Source organism: Petromyzon marinus, chromosome 70 (genome assembly GCF_048934315.1).
Source record: "Petromyzon marinus isolate PM22_M1 ecotype Great Lakes invasive population chromosome 70, UKy_Petmar_22M1.pri1.0, whole genome shotgun sequence".
Taxonomy (NCBI): domain Eukaryota; kingdom Metazoa; phylum Chordata; class Hyperoartia; order Petromyzontiformes; family Petromyzontidae; genus Petromyzon; species Petromyzon marinus.
The window spans coordinates 5,143,470-5,160,171 of NC_133736.1; the positions used below are offsets into that span (position 1 = coordinate 5,143,470).

The 16,702-nt window shown below is 54.1% G+C and overlaps 1 protein-coding gene across 2 annotated transcripts in view; it reads left to right on the forward strand.

Moving 5' to 3' along the window:
- Positions 1-13,097, forward strand: part of LOC116957122 (retinoblastoma-associated protein) — a 238,324-nt gene extending 225,227 nt beyond the window's left edge. For both annotated transcript variants that reach the window (XM_076055219.1, XM_076055220.1), the window contains exons 24-28: positions 2,666-2,820; positions 4,468-4,498; positions 5,364-5,569; positions 8,983-9,065; positions 12,973-13,097. In XM_076055219.1, coding sequence (XP_075911334.1) covers positions 2,666-2,820; positions 4,468-4,498; positions 5,364-5,569; positions 8,983-9,065; positions 12,973-13,052 — 555 coding nt within the window. In that variant the 3' untranslated portion in view covers positions 13,053-13,097. The remainder of the gene's footprint in view (positions 1-2,665; positions 2,821-4,467; positions 4,499-5,363; positions 5,570-8,982; positions 9,066-12,972) is intronic.
- Positions 13,098-16,702: the final 3,605 nt, after the last annotated feature.

Sequence of the window (16,702 nt, forward strand, 5' to 3'; positions counted from 1 at the left end):
TGTGGTGAGGGAGTGGTGAGTGTGTGTGGTGAGGGAGTGGTGAGTGTGTTTGGTGAGTGAGTTATGAGTGTGTGTGGTGAGGGAGTGTGTGTGGTGAGTGAGTGGTGAGTGTGTGTGGTGAGTGAGTGGTAAGTGTGTGTGGTGAGTGAGTGGTAAGTGTGTGTGGTGAGTGAGTGGTGAGTGAGTGTGGTGAGGGAGTGGTGAGTGTGTGGTGAGGGAGTGGTGAGTGTGTGTGGTGAGGGAGTGTGTGTGGTGAAGGAGTGGTGAGTGTGGTAAGTGAGTGAATGAGTGTGGTGAGTGAGTGGTGAGTGTGTGTGGTGGGTGAGTGGTGAGTGTGTGTGGTGAGGGAGTTGTGAGTGTGGTGAGGGAGTGGTGAGTGTGTGTGGTGAGGGAGTGGTGAGTGTGTTTGGTGAGTGAGTTATGAGTGTGTGTGGTGAGGGAGTGTGTGTGGTGAGGGAGTGGTGAGTGTGTGTGGTGAGTGAGTGGTGAGTGTGTGTGGTGAGTGAGTGGTGAGTGAGTGGTGAGTGAGTGTAGTGAGGGAGTGGTGAGTGTGTGTGGTGAGGGAGTGGTGAGTGTGTGTGGTGAGGGAGTGGTGAGTGTGTGTGGTGAGGGAGTGTGTGTGGTGAGTGAGTGTGTATGGTGAGGGAGTGGTGAGTGTGTGTGGTGAGTGTGTGTGGTAAGTGAGTGTGTGTGGCGAGGGAGTGGTGAGTGTGTGTGGCGAGGGAGTGGTGAGTGTGTGTGGTGAGGGAGTGGTGAGTGTGTGTGGTGAGGGACTGTGTGTGGTGAGGGAGTGGTGAGTGTGTGTGGTGATTAGTGGTGAGTGTGTGTGGTGAGGGAGTGGTGAGTGTGTGTGGCGAGAGAGTGGTGAGTGTGTGTGGTGAGGGAGTGGTGAGTGTGTGTGGTGAGGGAGTGTGTGTGGGGAGGGAGGGAGCGGTGGTGCAGCGGTTAGCGCGACGCTGCGCTACGAACCAAACGACCCGGGTTCGATTCCCGCTCACGGCCACCAACACCGGTGACGATTATCGGACCCGGGCGTGGGCCTCCCTTAGGTCGACTCGGCCTCAAATGAGTACCTGGTGCGGCGTGTAGTAAACATCGCCACTGGGGAGACAAAGGCGGCCGGGCGTGGTGCTGGCCACCCACCCCCTCGTGTGCCACAGTGCCGGTAGCCTTCATAAGCGCTGCTACTCGTTAACAGCACTTGCCCCAACAGTCTGTTAATATGTTTATATACGGGGGGCTTTTGTCTTTAGTGAGGAGTATGTGAACGTGCGGGTGAGTGAGTAGTCGAGTGTGGGGTGCCGTGGTGGCGAGATGTTGACTACCTCGCCTGGTATGCAGGAGGTCGTGGGTTCGACCCTGACACCTGCTGTGTGTTTGGAGTTTGAGCGTCTCGCTCTGTGATCATCATCATCATCATCACGGTGGCTAGGAGATGTTAACAATCTCGCTTGTTATGCAGGAGGTCGTGGGTTCGACCCTGATGCCTGCTGTGTGTTTGGAGTTTGAGCGTCTCGCTCTGATCATCATCATCATCATCATCACGGTGGCTAGGAGATGTTAACAATCTCGCCTGGTATGCAGGAGGTCGTGGGTTCGACCCTGACGCCTGCTGTATATTTGGAGTTTGAGCGTCTCTCTCTGTGATCATCATCATCATCACGGTGGCTAGGAGATGTTAACAATCTCGCTTGGTATGCAGGAGGTCGTGGGTTCGACCCTGATGCCTGCTGTGTGTTTGGAGTTTGAGCGTCTCTCTCTCTCTCTTGTCGTGGTTGCGTGGATTTTTCTGCGGGTCCTCCGCTTTTTTTCGCTCCACGTTTATAATCAACACCGCATGTTTTAAGAGTATTTGGCTGCTATACATTTCCACACGACGACAATGATGATGATGATGTTGGTGGTAAGCCACTTGCTCGAGCTATAATTTGCGTTAGCCAGGTCGCCCCTGAAAAACAGCTACGTAGCTCAGTGCGGCCTTACAGCTGGTAAAATAAAATAAAAATAGATCCTATCTTAGTTGAGACGAGAGTTTGGCCTAGCTGATGATGGGCTATGAGAGAGAGAGAGAGATTCGCACTTTGGTTAGGGGGCAGGGAGTGAGAGAACCTCACGCACACCATGCTGACCGCTCGCACTTTCTGCACACAACACGCAACAACAACACGCAACAACAACACGCAACAACAACACGCAACAACAACAACACGCAACAACAACACGCAACAACAACACGCAACAACAACACGCACAACAACAACAACACGCAACAACAACACACAACAACACGCAACAACAACACGCAACAACAACACACAACAACACACAACAACACACAACAACACGCAACAACAACACGCAACAACAACACACAACACACAACAACAACACACAACAACAACACACAACAACACAACAACAACACACAACAACACAACAACAACACACAACAACACAACAACAACACAACAACAACACAACAACAACAACAACACACAACAACAACACGCAACAACAACACGCAACAACAACAACACACAACAACAACAACACACAACAACAACAACACACAACAACAACACAACAACAACACAACAACAACAACACAACAACAACAACACAACAACACACAACAACAACAACACAACAACAACAACGCTCACAGCCTCCCACGCTGTCCCCCATCCCGTCGGCCATGCTGAGCCCATCCTCGTTCCGGGCGTCCCCGCTGCGCGTCCTGGGCCGGAGCAACTTCTACATCTCCCCTCTCAAGAGCCCGGCACGCTCCCCAGCCAGCGTCCCCCTCACCCCCAAGAGCAGGTGGGCACCGCACTCCGATCCGCGCTCCGCTCCGCACTCCACTCCGCTCAGTACTCCGCTGAGCGCTCTGATCCACACTCCATTCCGCACTCCACCCCACACTCTGCTCCGCACTCCGCTCCGTACTCCGCTCCGCGCTACGCTCCGCGCTCCGCTCAGCGCTCTGATCCACACTCCGCTCCGTACTCCGCTCCGCGCTACGCTCCGCGCTCCGCTCAGCGCTCTGATCCACACTCCGCTCCGCACTCCGCTCCGCGCTACGCTCCGCACTCCGCTCAGCGCTCCGATCCACACTCCGCTCCTCACTCTGCACCGCACTCCGCTCCGTACTCCGCTCCGCGCTACGCTCAGCGCTCCAATCCACACTCCGCTCCGTACTCTGCTCCGCGCTCCGCTCCGCACTCCGCTCAGCGCTCTGAGCCACACTCCGCTCCGTACTCCGCTCCGCTCAGCACTTTGCTCAGCACTCCGCTCCGCACTCCACTCCGCACTCCGCTCCGCTCAGTACTCCGCTCAGCAATCTGATCCACACTCCACTCCGTACTCCGCTCCGCACTCCGCTCAGTACTCAGCTCAGCCCTCTGATCCACACTCCGCTCCGCACTCCGCTCCTCACTCCGCTCCGCTCAGTACTCAGCTCAGCCCTCTGATCCACACTCCGCTCTGCACTCTGCTGCTCCGCACTCCACTCCACACTCTGCTCCGCACTCCGCTCCGTACTCCACTCCGCACTCCGCTCCGCACCCCGTCCCCCTCCGCACTCTGCTCTGCACTCTGATCCACACTCCACTCCGCACTCCGCTCCCCTCAGTACTCCGCTCAGCCCTCTGATCCACACTCCGCTCCGCACTCCGCTCAGTACTCCGCTCAGCCCTCTGATCCACACTCCGCTCCGCACTCCGCTCCGCACTCCGCTCCGCACTCTGCTGCTCCGCACTCCGCTCCGAACTCCACTCCACACTCCGCTCCGTACTCCACTCCGCGCTCCACTCCACACTCCGCTCCGCACTCCACTCCACACTCCGCTCCGCACTCCGCACTCCACTCCACACTCTGCTCCGCACTCCGCTCCGTGCTCCGCTCAGCACTCTGAACCGCGCTCCGCTCAGCACTCCGATCCACGCTCCGCTCAGCACTCCACTCCACACTCCGCTCTGAACTCCACTCCACTCCACACTCCACTCCACACTCCACTCCACACTCTGCTCCGCACTCCGCTCCGTGCTCCGCTCAGCACTTTGAACCGCGCTCTGCTCAGCACTCCGATCCGCGCTCCGCTCAGCACTCCACTCCACACTCCGCTCCGCACTCCACTCCACACTCCACTCCGCACTCCGCTCTGAACTCCACTCCACACTCCGCTCCGAACTCCACTCCGAACTCCACTCCACACTCTGCTCCGCGCTCCACTCCACACTCCGCTCCAAACTCCGCTCCGTCCCCGACACCTGTCGAACGGCGGCTGTTGTTGTTGTTGTTGTCGTCATGTGTGAATTGTTGTGTTGTGTGTGAATTGTTGTGTTGTGTGTGCACTGCGCGTTGCGTGGTGTACAGTGTGCGTACGACACCCCTGGAAAAGCGCTTCATAGCTCATCGGATTCGTCCTTCTGCAGCCTAAATAAAGATTCTGGTTCTCTTTCGTTCCAGGCTACTCGTCTGCATTGGAGAAACCATCGGGGTGAGCGTTACTACCCATACACACAGACACACGCAGTGTCACTGATAGTCCACCCTAGCAACACACACACACACACAGTGTCACTGATAGTCCACTCTAGTTACACACACAGTGTCACTGATAGTCCACCCTAGCGACACACACACAGTGTCACTGATAGTCCACTCTAGCGACACACAGTGTCACTGATAGTCCACCCTAGCGACACACACGGTGTCACTGATAGTCCACCCTAGCGACACACACACAGTGTCACTGATAGTCCACTCTAGTGTCACACACACACACACTGTCACTGATAGTCCACCCTAGCGACACAACACACAACCGCCATTCGCCACCAAGTGGTGGTGATGTCACCACTGCGCTTGTGCCAGGCTATGTGCACAAAGACAAAGATCCCCCCATATAGCCTTAACAGACTGTAGGGGCAAGTGCTGTTAGCGAGCACCTATGAAGGCCGGAACGGCACACGAGGGGGTGGGTGGCCAGCACCACGCCCGACCGCCTTTGTCTCCCCAGTGGCAATGTTTACACACCGCACCAGGTACTCATTTGAGGCCGAGTCGACCTAGGGGAGGCCCGGGACCGGTTCAGATAATCGTCACCGGTGTCGGCCGTGTGCGGGAATCGAACACCGGGTCGCCAGGTTCATAGCGCAGAGTAGCGCTAACCGCTACACCACCGCTCCCCAACAACCGCCATTCGCCACCAAGTGGCGGTGACGTCACCACTGCGCTTGTGCCAGGCTATGTGCACACACGCACGCACGCACACACACTGGGGGTTACCCCTCACAGTCCACCCCAACGGTCGACCACTGCGCCTGTAAGTCGCCCGCCCGCTCGCCCGCTCGCCCGCCCAGTCCCCGCAGTTTCAGAGGATCAACGCGGTGATCGGCGCCAGCGACCGTGGGAGGGGGGCAAAGCGACGCCTGGTGGAGGAGGGGGGGGCTGAGGAGGAGGGGGAGGAGGAGGGGGGGGCCGGGGGTCACGGAGGGGTCGCGAGGCCGCAGTCCAAGCGGCTGCTCTTCGACTGCGGCGAGGCCGGCGCGGACGAGGCGGACGGCGCGTGAGTAGCTTGCCTCACACACACACACTCACACACTCACACACACTCACACACACACTCACTCACTCACACACACTCACACACTCACTCACACACACTCACACACACTCACACACACTCACACACACTCACACACACACTCACTCACTCAGACACTCACACACACTGACTCAGACACTCACACACACTCACACACACTCACACACACACTCACTCACTCAGACACTCACACACACTGACTCAGACACTCACACACACTCACACACACTCACACACACACTCACTCACTCAGACACTCACACACACTGACTCAGACACTCACACACACTCACTCACACACACTCACACTCACACACTCTCACTCACTCACACACACACACTCACACACACACACACACTCACGCACACACTCAGACACACACTCACTCACACAGACACTCACACACACACACACTCACTCAGACACTCACACACACTCACACACACACACTCACACACTCACTCAGACACTCACACACACTCACACACACACACTCACACACACACTCACACACACACTCACACACACACTCACACTCACTCACACACTCACTCACTCACACTCACTCACTCACACTCACACACACACACGCAGACACACGCGCACACTCACACGCAGACACACGCGCACACTCACACGCACACTCACACACTCACACACACACTCACACACACTCACTCACTCACACTCACTCACACACACTCACACACACACTCACACGCAGACACACGCGCACACTCACACGCACACTCACACACTCACACACACTCACGCACACACTCACACACACACTCACACACTCACACACACACTCACGCACACACTCACGCACACACTCACGCACACACTCACGCACACACTCACGCACACACACACTCACTCACACACACACTCACACACTCACACATACTCACACACACACTCACACACACTCACGCACACACACTCACACACTCACACACACACTCACACACTCACACACTCACACACACTCACACACACTCACACACAACACTCACGCACACTCACGCACACACACTCACTCACACACACTCACTCACACTCAGACACACGCACACTCACACACACTCACAAACACACACTCACACACACACACTCACTCACACACACTCACGCACACACTCACGCACACACTCACACACACTCACGCACACACTCACACACACACTCACACACACACACTCACTCACACGCACACTCACTCACACAACAACAACAACCGCCATTCGCCACTAAGTGGCGGTGACGTCACCACGACGCTTGTGCCAGGCTATGTGCACCCTGAGGCCACGTGAAGTGTCGAACGCCCGCTGGCAGGAGGTCACGGGGCAGACCCAAGTGCCACGGGTCGACTGAGATGACTGGCTGATGCACCACCTGTGCCCCCTACTGTGCCAACCTGCTGTGCTTTAGCCACCCGGCGCTCTGCTCGTTGTTGTGAGCGTCGCTCCTCCGCCCTCCGTTGTTGTTGGAGGGCGACTGCCTCCAACTGCCCAGTAGCATCCTTCACGAGCCTCCTCCACAGAGGCCGATCTTGACACCGCTGGTACCAGTCATCGGCAAGTCCACTCAGCTCCACATCCTCCTGTACCACATCACTCCATCTCTTCTCTAGCCCGTGCCGCGCCCGTTTAGCCCCCTCGATCCGGCCAAACAAAAGCCATTTGGACATGCGGTGATTTGGCATGCGGGCTACATGGCCCAGCCAACCCAGCCTTGCCTGCCCAGATCTTTCGAGGATTTGTGAGCTCCTCACACAATCCAGCCTGCAGGTTAAACCCAGGATGGATCGTAGGCAGGCCAGCCTATTAGGGGGGTCCACGTTTTGCAAGCGTAGAGAAGGGAGGGAATGACTGTGGCCGAGAAGACCTGAAGCTTCGTGCGGAGCGACAGACCAGGTAGCTTCCACACAGCGTTACGCAACCGATGAAAAGATAATGCCGCTCGACTGATTCGGAGTGAGACCTCTGCTGTTAAACTGGAGCCGGTCATAAGCACACTGCCCAGGTATGGAAAACTCTCCACTCTCTCCACAACTGCCCTATCAACAATTGGGAGTTGTGGGGGTGGAGTGTCTGATGGTACAAAATACCCAGGCAGGTGCTTAGTTTTAGTGGGGCCGATGGTAAGGCCCCACCTCTTAGTGGCAAGCTCCAGGTTCAGCAGCAGCGCCTCCAACTCCTTCTCTGAGTGAGCAGCAATTACCAAATCATCGGCATACATAACGTGGTTGAGCAATAGCGAGGCATCCCTTGACCACACCCGGGCATCGATAATCCTCCCATTATATCTGCACCAGATGGAAATTCCTCCGGTACAGCTATTGAAGGCTTCACGAACTACGTGGTCAAAATAGATGTTAAATAATGTGAGAGCCAGAGGACATCCCTGTCGCACCCCAAGGTGAACAGGGAATGGCTCTGACTCCTGGCCACCTAGTTTTACCCGGGCCCGCTCACCATCATGAAGGTCCTCAATGATCGTGAGCAGAGGGTCAGGGACCCCGAAAGCACGAAGAACAACACCAGAGCCCAGGCCTACTGATGGTATCATAGGCCGTGACCAGGTCAATAAAGCAGAGATGTAGGTCTTGTTGGAATTCCCTACACCTCTGCTGTAGCAGACGGACAGAAAATATGGCATCTGTGCAGGACCGCCCTTTTCTGAAACCGCATTGGGGCTCCGCAAGCCTCTCCTCAGCGTGCCTGGCAAGGCGATGTTGAATAATCCTTGCCAGGACCTTTCCCGGCACACTGAGGAGTGAGATGCCCCTGTAGTTGTTACAGTCTGTGCGGTCCCCCTTCTTAAAGAGGGGGACAACCAGGGCATCCTTGCAGTCCTGCGGAACCCGTCCAGTGGTCCAGACTGTTGTCACGATGTCCTGTAGGGCAGTCTGCGCACAAACGCCACAACTCCCTCAGCATTTCGCTCGGGAGATCATCTCTGCCCGCTGCCTTTCCTGGTCTCAGACTCCGGATCTCCTTGAGTACTTCCTCAACAGATGTCGCACGCACGCACAGCACGCACGCACACACTCGTTCACGCACGCGCAACAGCAACAACAACAACAACCGCATCAGCCGCCGTTCGTGACGTCACCACGGCGCTCGTGCCAGGCCAGGTGCGCGCGTTGAGGCCATCACGTGAAGTGTCGAACGCCCGCCGGCAGCAGGTCACGGCACAGACCCAGCAAGGTGCCACGGGTCGAGTCGACTGACGGCCGAGACGACCGAGATGACCGAGATGACCGGCCGATGCGCCAGACGCACACACACGCACACACACACTCACACTCGCACGCTCCTCATTCACAACGTTGCCCCACCTCTGCTTTGTCGTCCTCCCCCGACAGCAAAGCGCACAACGGCTCGCGCGACGCCCTCGCCACCAACGGGAGGAGCCGCTCCATCATCCACCGCAAAGTGTCCGAGCTGGGTAAAGTCTCTCACGCGCGCGCGTGGTGTGTGGTGTGTACGTGTGCGTGTGTGTACGTGTGTACGTGTGTGTGTGTATGTGTGGTGGTGTGTACGCGCGCGCGTGTGGCACCTGGGTCTGCCCAGTGACCTCCTGCCAGCGGGCGTTCGACACTTCACGTGGCCTCAGGGTGCACATAGCCTGGCACAAGCGTCGTGGTGACGTCACCGCCACTTAGTGGCGAATGGCGGTTGTTGTTGTTGTTGTGTGTGTACGTGTGTGTGTACGTGTCTTTGTCTGTGTGCGCGTGCGTGTGTGTGCGCGTGCGTGTGTACGCGTGCGTGTGTACGCGTGCGTGCGTGCGCGTGTGTGTACTTGTGTGTGTGCGTGTGTGTGTGCGTGCGTGTGTTAACATGGGAGTGCGCGCGCGTGTGTATGTGTGTGTGTTGTCATGTCTGTGTTAACGCGACCGTGTGTGTACGTGTGTATGTGTTGTACGTGTGTGTGTGTGTACATGCACATGTGTTGTACGTGTGTGTGTACGTGTATATGTGTTATACATGTGTGTGTACGTGCACGTGTGTGTGTTAACCGTAACGCATGGGGGAGCGGTGGGTGTAGTGGTTAGCGCCACGCCGCGCTACGAAACCGGGCAGAGACCCGGGGTCGATTCCCGCTCACGGCCACCACCGGTGACGATTCTCTGAACCGGTCCTGGGCCTCCTCCCCTAGGTCGGCTCAGCCTCAAATGAGGCTGTACAGTAAACGTTACCGCTGGGGAGACAAAGGCGGCCGGGTTGTGGTGTGCGACCACCCACACCCCCTGCCGGCCTTCACGGGTGCCACCACTTGCTGACAGCCCTTGCCCCTACAGTCTGTCCATGGCACTGCAAGGCCCCATGACGTCATTCGAGGTAGCAGCTGCCACTGGGGGTGCCCCTAGGCTGCGTCACACAGGTGACTAGGAGATGTTGACTACCTCGCCCCGGATACAGGAGGTCGTGGGTTCGATCTCGACCCTGACGCTTCCTCCTGTATATTTTGACTTTGCGTGGCTCCCTCTCTCTCTCTCTCCCCGTGGTCGCGTGTAATTCTCCCCGGGTACCGCCGCTTTTTCCTCCTCCACCATGAGAATCGACGCATTTTGAGGATTTGGCTACTGTAAATGATGATGATGATGATAAGCTGTCAAATCAGCACTATGAGATACTTCAGTAGGTAGGGGGGAGGGGAGGGGCAACCCCTCCAGCAAGGAAAAATTATAGAGGAGTTGTTAGTAAGTAAGGAGTTGTTAGTAAGCAAGGAGTTGTTAGTAAGGAGTTGTTAGTAAGTAAGGAGTTGTTAGTAAGCAAGGAGTTGTTAGCGAGGAGTTGTTAGTAAGGAGTTGTTAGTAAGTAAGGAGTTGTTAGTAAGTAAGGAGTTGTTAGTAAGTAAGGGTTGTCAGCAAGGAGTTGTTGGTAAGTAAGGAGTTGTTAGTAAGGAGGTGTTAGTAAGTAAGGAGTTGGTAGTAAGGAGTTGTCAGTAAGTATGGCGTTGTTAGTAAGGAGTTGTTAGTAAGCAAGGAGTTGTTAGTAAGTAAGGAGGTGTTAGTAAGGTGTTGTTAGTAAGTAAGGAGTTGTTAGTAAGGAGTTGTTAGTAAGTAAGGAGTTGTTAGTAAGGGGTTGTTAGTAAGTAAGGAGTTGTTAGTAAGTAAGGGGTTGTTAGTAAGGAGTTGTTAGTAAGTAAGGAGTTGTTAGTGAGGAGTTGTTAGTAAGTAAGGAGTTGTTAGTAAGGAGTTGTTAATAAGCAAGGAGTTGTTAGCAAGGAGGTGTTAGTAAGCAAGGAGTTGTTAGTGAGGAGCTGTTAGTAAGGAGGTGTAAGTAAGGAGTAGTAAGTAAGGACTTGTTGGTACGTAAGGACTTGTTAGTAAGTAAGGAGTTGTAAGTAAGGACTTGTTAGTAAGTAAGGAGTTGTTAGTAAGGACTTGTAAGTAAGGAGTTGTTAGTAAGGAGTTGTTAGTAAGCAGGGGGTTGTTAGTAAGTAAGGAGTAGTTAGTAAGTAAGGGGTTGTTAGTAGGTAAGGAGTTCTTAGTAAGTAAGGAGTAGTTAGTAAGGAGGTGTTAGTAAGTAGGGAGTTGTCAGTAAGTAAGGAGTTGTTGGTAAGTAAGGAGTTGTTGGTAAGGAGTTATTAGTAAGGACTTGTTAGTAAGTAAGGAGTTGTTAGTAAGTAAGGACTTGTTGGTAAGTAAGGAGTTGTAAGTAAGGACTTGTTAGTAAGTAAGGAGTTGTTGTAGGTAAGGACTTGTTAGTAAGTAAGGACTTGTTAGTAAGTAAGGAGTTGTTAGTAAGGACTTGTTAGTAAGTAAGGAGTTGTTAGTAAGTAAGGAGTTGTTGTAGGTAAGGACTTGTTAGTAAGTAAGGAGTTATTAGTAAGGACTTGTTAGCAAGTAAGGAGTTGTTAGTAAGGAGTTGTTAGTGAGTAAGGAGTTGTTAGTAAGCAGTAGTAAGTAGTTAGTAAGTAAGGAGGTGTTACTAAGTAAGGACCTGTCGTTTGCTTTTTATTCGACGGGCGTGCGGCGATGACACAGCCGTCGACCGAGGGGTCCAATTGGAACCGCGTTGTTAGTGATCGCCATCGCGCTCGCTGAAGGTGAATGCCTTCAGGGAAGTCGTGGACTCTGTGTACGCGACTGCGCACAATTCTGTGAGTCGCTTATCGTAACCGCCTTGCCGTTACTCATTGCCCATTATGGACTCGGGACTATCGTCCTATCATCTCGTAGAGTCCCTGGCACGTGATCATATGCAACACGGTGGCAGTGGGGGGGTCGCAAAATCCCGATTTATTACTGATAAACCCAAGTGATCCGATCGAAATGAGGGATTTCGATCGGATGATTGGGAGGGGCACGTGCCACCCCACCCCCCACACCCCACCGGTTCCACCAGTGCGCCGAGCTGCTAACATCTGCGACAGCCAGCTCGCTTCTGCATGACAGCTGCGTTGCTCAGTAGGGGCCTTGCCTGGTAAGTAAAGTTAAAAAAATATAATGTTAATGGCTCACCCCGAGCCCTCAATAACTCTGATAGTGGCGCTGTTTTTGAGTTGTACGCCTTTTGGCGTCTTCTGGTCCAACACCAGTGGAGACTAAGGGGCTCTAAGAAAAGCCGTCTCGGGTGTGGACCAATCAAATTCAAGGACAGTGCCAATATTATTATCAGAGTTGTCTCTTTTTGTTTGCATTTTGACTGCTTGTGTTGTGGTCATTGCAAACATGATGCCTTGAATAAAGGTGTCAGTTTTTGTGCCAGTTAAAAAGGGTAAAACCTATTCCTTTAAAAAAAATAATAATAAAGTTAAGTAACTAGTGGACTAAATGTGTAGAAGCTCTTTTTCATGAGTGACCTTGCGATCGCAGATGATAGCAGCTCAAGGGGATTGACTCATCACGTGGACATTCATCGCAGCCAAAATACTCTCTGAACGCGCGACGTTGATTCTGAACATGGGAGGGGGAAAACCGGAGGACCCGGAGAAAAATCCACGCGACCACGGGGAGAGAGAGAGAGAGGGGGGGAGAGACACGCAAACTCCAAATATACAGCAGCAGCAGCAGGCGTCGTCAGGGTCGGGATCGAACCCACGACCTCCTGTGTACCAGGCGAGGCAGTCAACATCTCCTAGCCACCGTGGCCTAAGAGACGCCTCTCGAAGGGCCCCCCCCCACCCCGCACCTCCGCTCTCCACGCTCTCCGCGCGTGGCGATACCCTGGGCTCCGGCCCCCGGGCCCGGCACCGCCGACGGTTAAATTCGCCGGCCGCCGAAATCTGCGGTGCCGTGCTGCTTTTCCCGCTTTGTTTTCTCTTCGATGATTCCTGCCCTGTTGATCCGCACCCCTGCCCCCCCCCCCTGCCCCCCCCTCTGCCCCCCCCCCCCTGCCCCCCCCAGCGTTCGCTTTCCAACGCACGAGGAAAGGCGGCGGCGACCACAACGGCGACGGTGGCGGTGCCGACGGCCATGACAAGTGAAGGCGGCAGCGGAGCGGTGGAGGATGGTGACCACTGGGTGGTTGTGGGTGGTGGGTGGTTGTGGTGGTGGTGGGTGGTGGTGGGTGGTGGTGGTGGTGGGTGCGGCTGGAGCTCAGTAGGAGGAGGGGTTGCACAGGCTAGGTGCATCCGCCGGTCGTCTCAGTCCCGTCAGGCCCCATGGCACCTGCTGGGTCTGTCCCCGTGACCTCCTGATGCACCTAGCCTGGCACAGGCTAGGTGCATCCGCCGGTCGTCTCAGTCGGTCAACCCCATGGCACCTGCTGGGTCTGTCCCCGTGACCTCCTGCACCTAGCCTAGGATGCACCTAGCCTGGCACAGGCTAGGTGCATCCGCCGGTCGTCTCAAGTCGGTCAACCCCATGGCACCTGCTGGGTCTGTCCCCGTGACCTCCTGCACCTAGCCTAGGATGCACCTAGCCTGGCACAGGCTAGGTGCATCCGCCGGTCGTCTCAGTCGGTCAACCCCATGGCACCTGCTGGGTCTGTCCCCCTGACCTCCTGCACCTAGCCTAGGATGCACCTAGCCTGGCACAGGCTAGGTGCATCCGCCGGCCGTCTCAAGTCGGTCAACCCAGCCTTCGCCGCTTGAAACGATGGCCTCAGAGGTGCACCGGGGCCTGGCGCAGGGCGCTGTGGTGACGTCACCGCCACTTTAAGTATTGGGTAGGAGCTCAGCCCACCTGGGTATCCACTCGCGTTTGGTTTTTTACTTTTAGCCGATACGTTTCGGTAGTTTCAATCATCCGTTACCGTGGTAATCGTTTTTGTTTACGTTACCCCGTGGTCATGTTTTGGTGGCGCGGTATTTGTTGCTCGTGGTTTTTTAAAAACTTTTCCTGAACTTCTTTTTTTTTTTTAAACTTTTACTTTTACCGTCGCGCGGACGTCGGGGAACCATCGACGATACTCCCGTCGTCATCGTCATCATCATCCGCTCGTAACCGCTTCCTCCCATCGCACATCGAGGTGACTCGGCACGGCCACGGGTTATCTTCATGTGTACGGTGTGTGTGTACGTTGTGTGTGTACGTGTGTACGGTGTGTGTGTGTGTGTACGGTGTGTGTGTACGGTGTGTGTGTACGTTGTGTGTGTACGTGTGTACGGTGTGTGTGTGTGTGTACGGTGTGTGTGTACGGTGTGTGTGTACGGTGTGTGTGTACGTGTGTACGGTGTGTGTGTGTGTGTACGGTGTGTGTGTACGGTGTGTGTGTACGGTGTGTGTACGGTGTGTGTGTATGTGTGTGTACGGTGTGTGTACGGTGTGTGTACGTTGTGTGTGTATGTGTGTGTGTGTACGTTGTGTGTACGTTGTGTGTGTACGGTGTGTGTGTACGGTGTGTGTGTACTGTGTGTACGGTGTGTGTGTGTACGGTGTGTGTGTACGTTGTGTGTGTGCGGTGTGTGTGTACGTGGTGTGTGTACGGTGTGTGTGTACGTTGTGTGTGTATGTGTGTGTGTGTACGGTGTGTGTGTACGGTGTGTGTGTACGGTGTGTGTGTATGTGTGTACGTTGTGTGTACGGTGTGTGTGTACGTTGTGTGTGTACGGTGTGTGTATGGTGTGTGTGTACGGTGTGTGTACGGTGTGTGTGTATGTGTGTACGGTGTGTGTGTACGGTGTGTGTGTACGGTGTGTGTACATTGTGTGTACGTTGTGTGTATGTTGTGTGTGTACGGTGTGTGTACGTTGTGTGTGTACGGTGTGTGTGCAGTGTGTGTACGGTGTGTGTATGTTGTGTGTATGTGTGTGTACGGTGTGTGTACGTTGTGTGTACGGTGTGTGTGTACGGTGTGTGTATGTGTGTACGTTGTGTGTACGTTGTGTGTGTATGTGTGTACATTGTGTGTGTACGTTGTGTGTACGGTGTGTGTACGGTGTGTGTACGGTGTGTGTACGTTGTGTGTATGTGTGTGTATGGTGTGTGTACGCTGTGTGTACGGTGTGTGTATGTGGGTACGTTGTGTGTACGGTGTGTGTATGTGTATGCGGTGTGTGTACGTTATGTGTGTACGTTGTGTGTGTACGTTGTGTGTACGCTGTGTGTACGTTGTGTGTACGGTGTGTGTATGTGTGTATGTGTATGCGGTGTGTGTACGTTATGTGTGTACGTTGTGTGTGTACGTTGTGTGTACGCTGTGTGTACGTTGTGTGTACGGTGTGTGTATGTGTGTGCGGTGTGTGTGCGGTGTGTGTACGTTATGTGTACGGTGTGTGTACGTTGTGTGTACGTTGTGTGTGTACGTTGTGTGTGTACGGTGTGTGTACGTTGTGTGTACGGTGTGTGTACGGTGTGTGTGTATGTGTGTACGTTGTGTGTACGTTGTGTGTGTATGTGTGTACATTGTGTGTGTACCTTGTGTGTGTATGGTGTGTGTACGTTGTGTGTGTATGTGTGTACATTGTGTGTACGTTGTGTGTGTATGTGTTTACGTTGTGTGTACGTTGTGTGTGTATGTGTGTACGTTGTGTGTACGGTGTGTGTACGTTGTGTGTACGGTGTGTGTACGGTGTGTGTACGTTGTATGTACGGTGTGTGTATGTGTGTGTACGGTGTGTGTATGGTGTGTGTACGTTGTGTGTGTATGTGTGTACGGTGTGTGTACGTTGTGTGTACGTTGTGTTTACGTTGTGTGTGTACGTTGTGTGTACGTTGTGTGTGTGTGTAAGTTGTGTGTGTACATTGTGTGTGTATGTGTGTGTGTACGTTGTGTGTGTACGTTGTGTGCGTACGTTGTGTGTACGTTATGTGTACGTTGTGCGTACGTTGTGTGTGTGTGTAAGTTGTGTGTGTACGGTGTGTGTGTACATTGTGTGTGTACGTTGTGTGCGTATGTTGTGTGTATGTTATGTGTACGTTGTGTGTACGTAGCCGACTGCACTAATCGAAGGGGCGGGAGGCTAAGGACAACAAACTAAGCACAACAACAGCAAGAAGCGGTTCTCAATAAATTAGTTTGCAATTTAGTATCTGAGTGTAGTGTATAGTAGATTATAGTTGCGTGTAGCGTAGTGTGTATTGTCGTGTGTATAGTGCAGTGTATGTACCTTGAACTTCTTTAACACCGTATGAACGCCACCGTGGCAGAGTACGTAGCTAGCGTGCCAGTCGGAGGCATTGACGGTGGTGATAGCGACAATGCTGATGTTTGACAACGGTGAGAATGATGATGTTGACGATGACGACAATAATGATTGGCACGGTTGGTTATGTACGGTGCGAAAGAAGTTCAACACCCGTACATAGAGACCCACATACTCATCACACAGGGACCCACAGACTCATCAAACAGGGACCCAGAGAGTCATCACACAGAGACCCATAGACGCACCACACAGAGACCCACAGACTCACCACACAGAGACCCATAGACTCATCACACAGAGACCCATAGACTCATCACACAGAGACCCACAGACTCATCACATGGAGACCCACAGACTCACCACACAGAGACCCACAGACTCATCACACAGAGACCCACAGACTCACTACACAGAGACCCACAGACTCACCACACAGAGACCCACAGACTCATCACACAGAGACCCACAGACTCACCACACAGAGACCCACAGACTCACTACACAGAGACCCACAGACTCATCACACAGAGACCCACAGACTCACC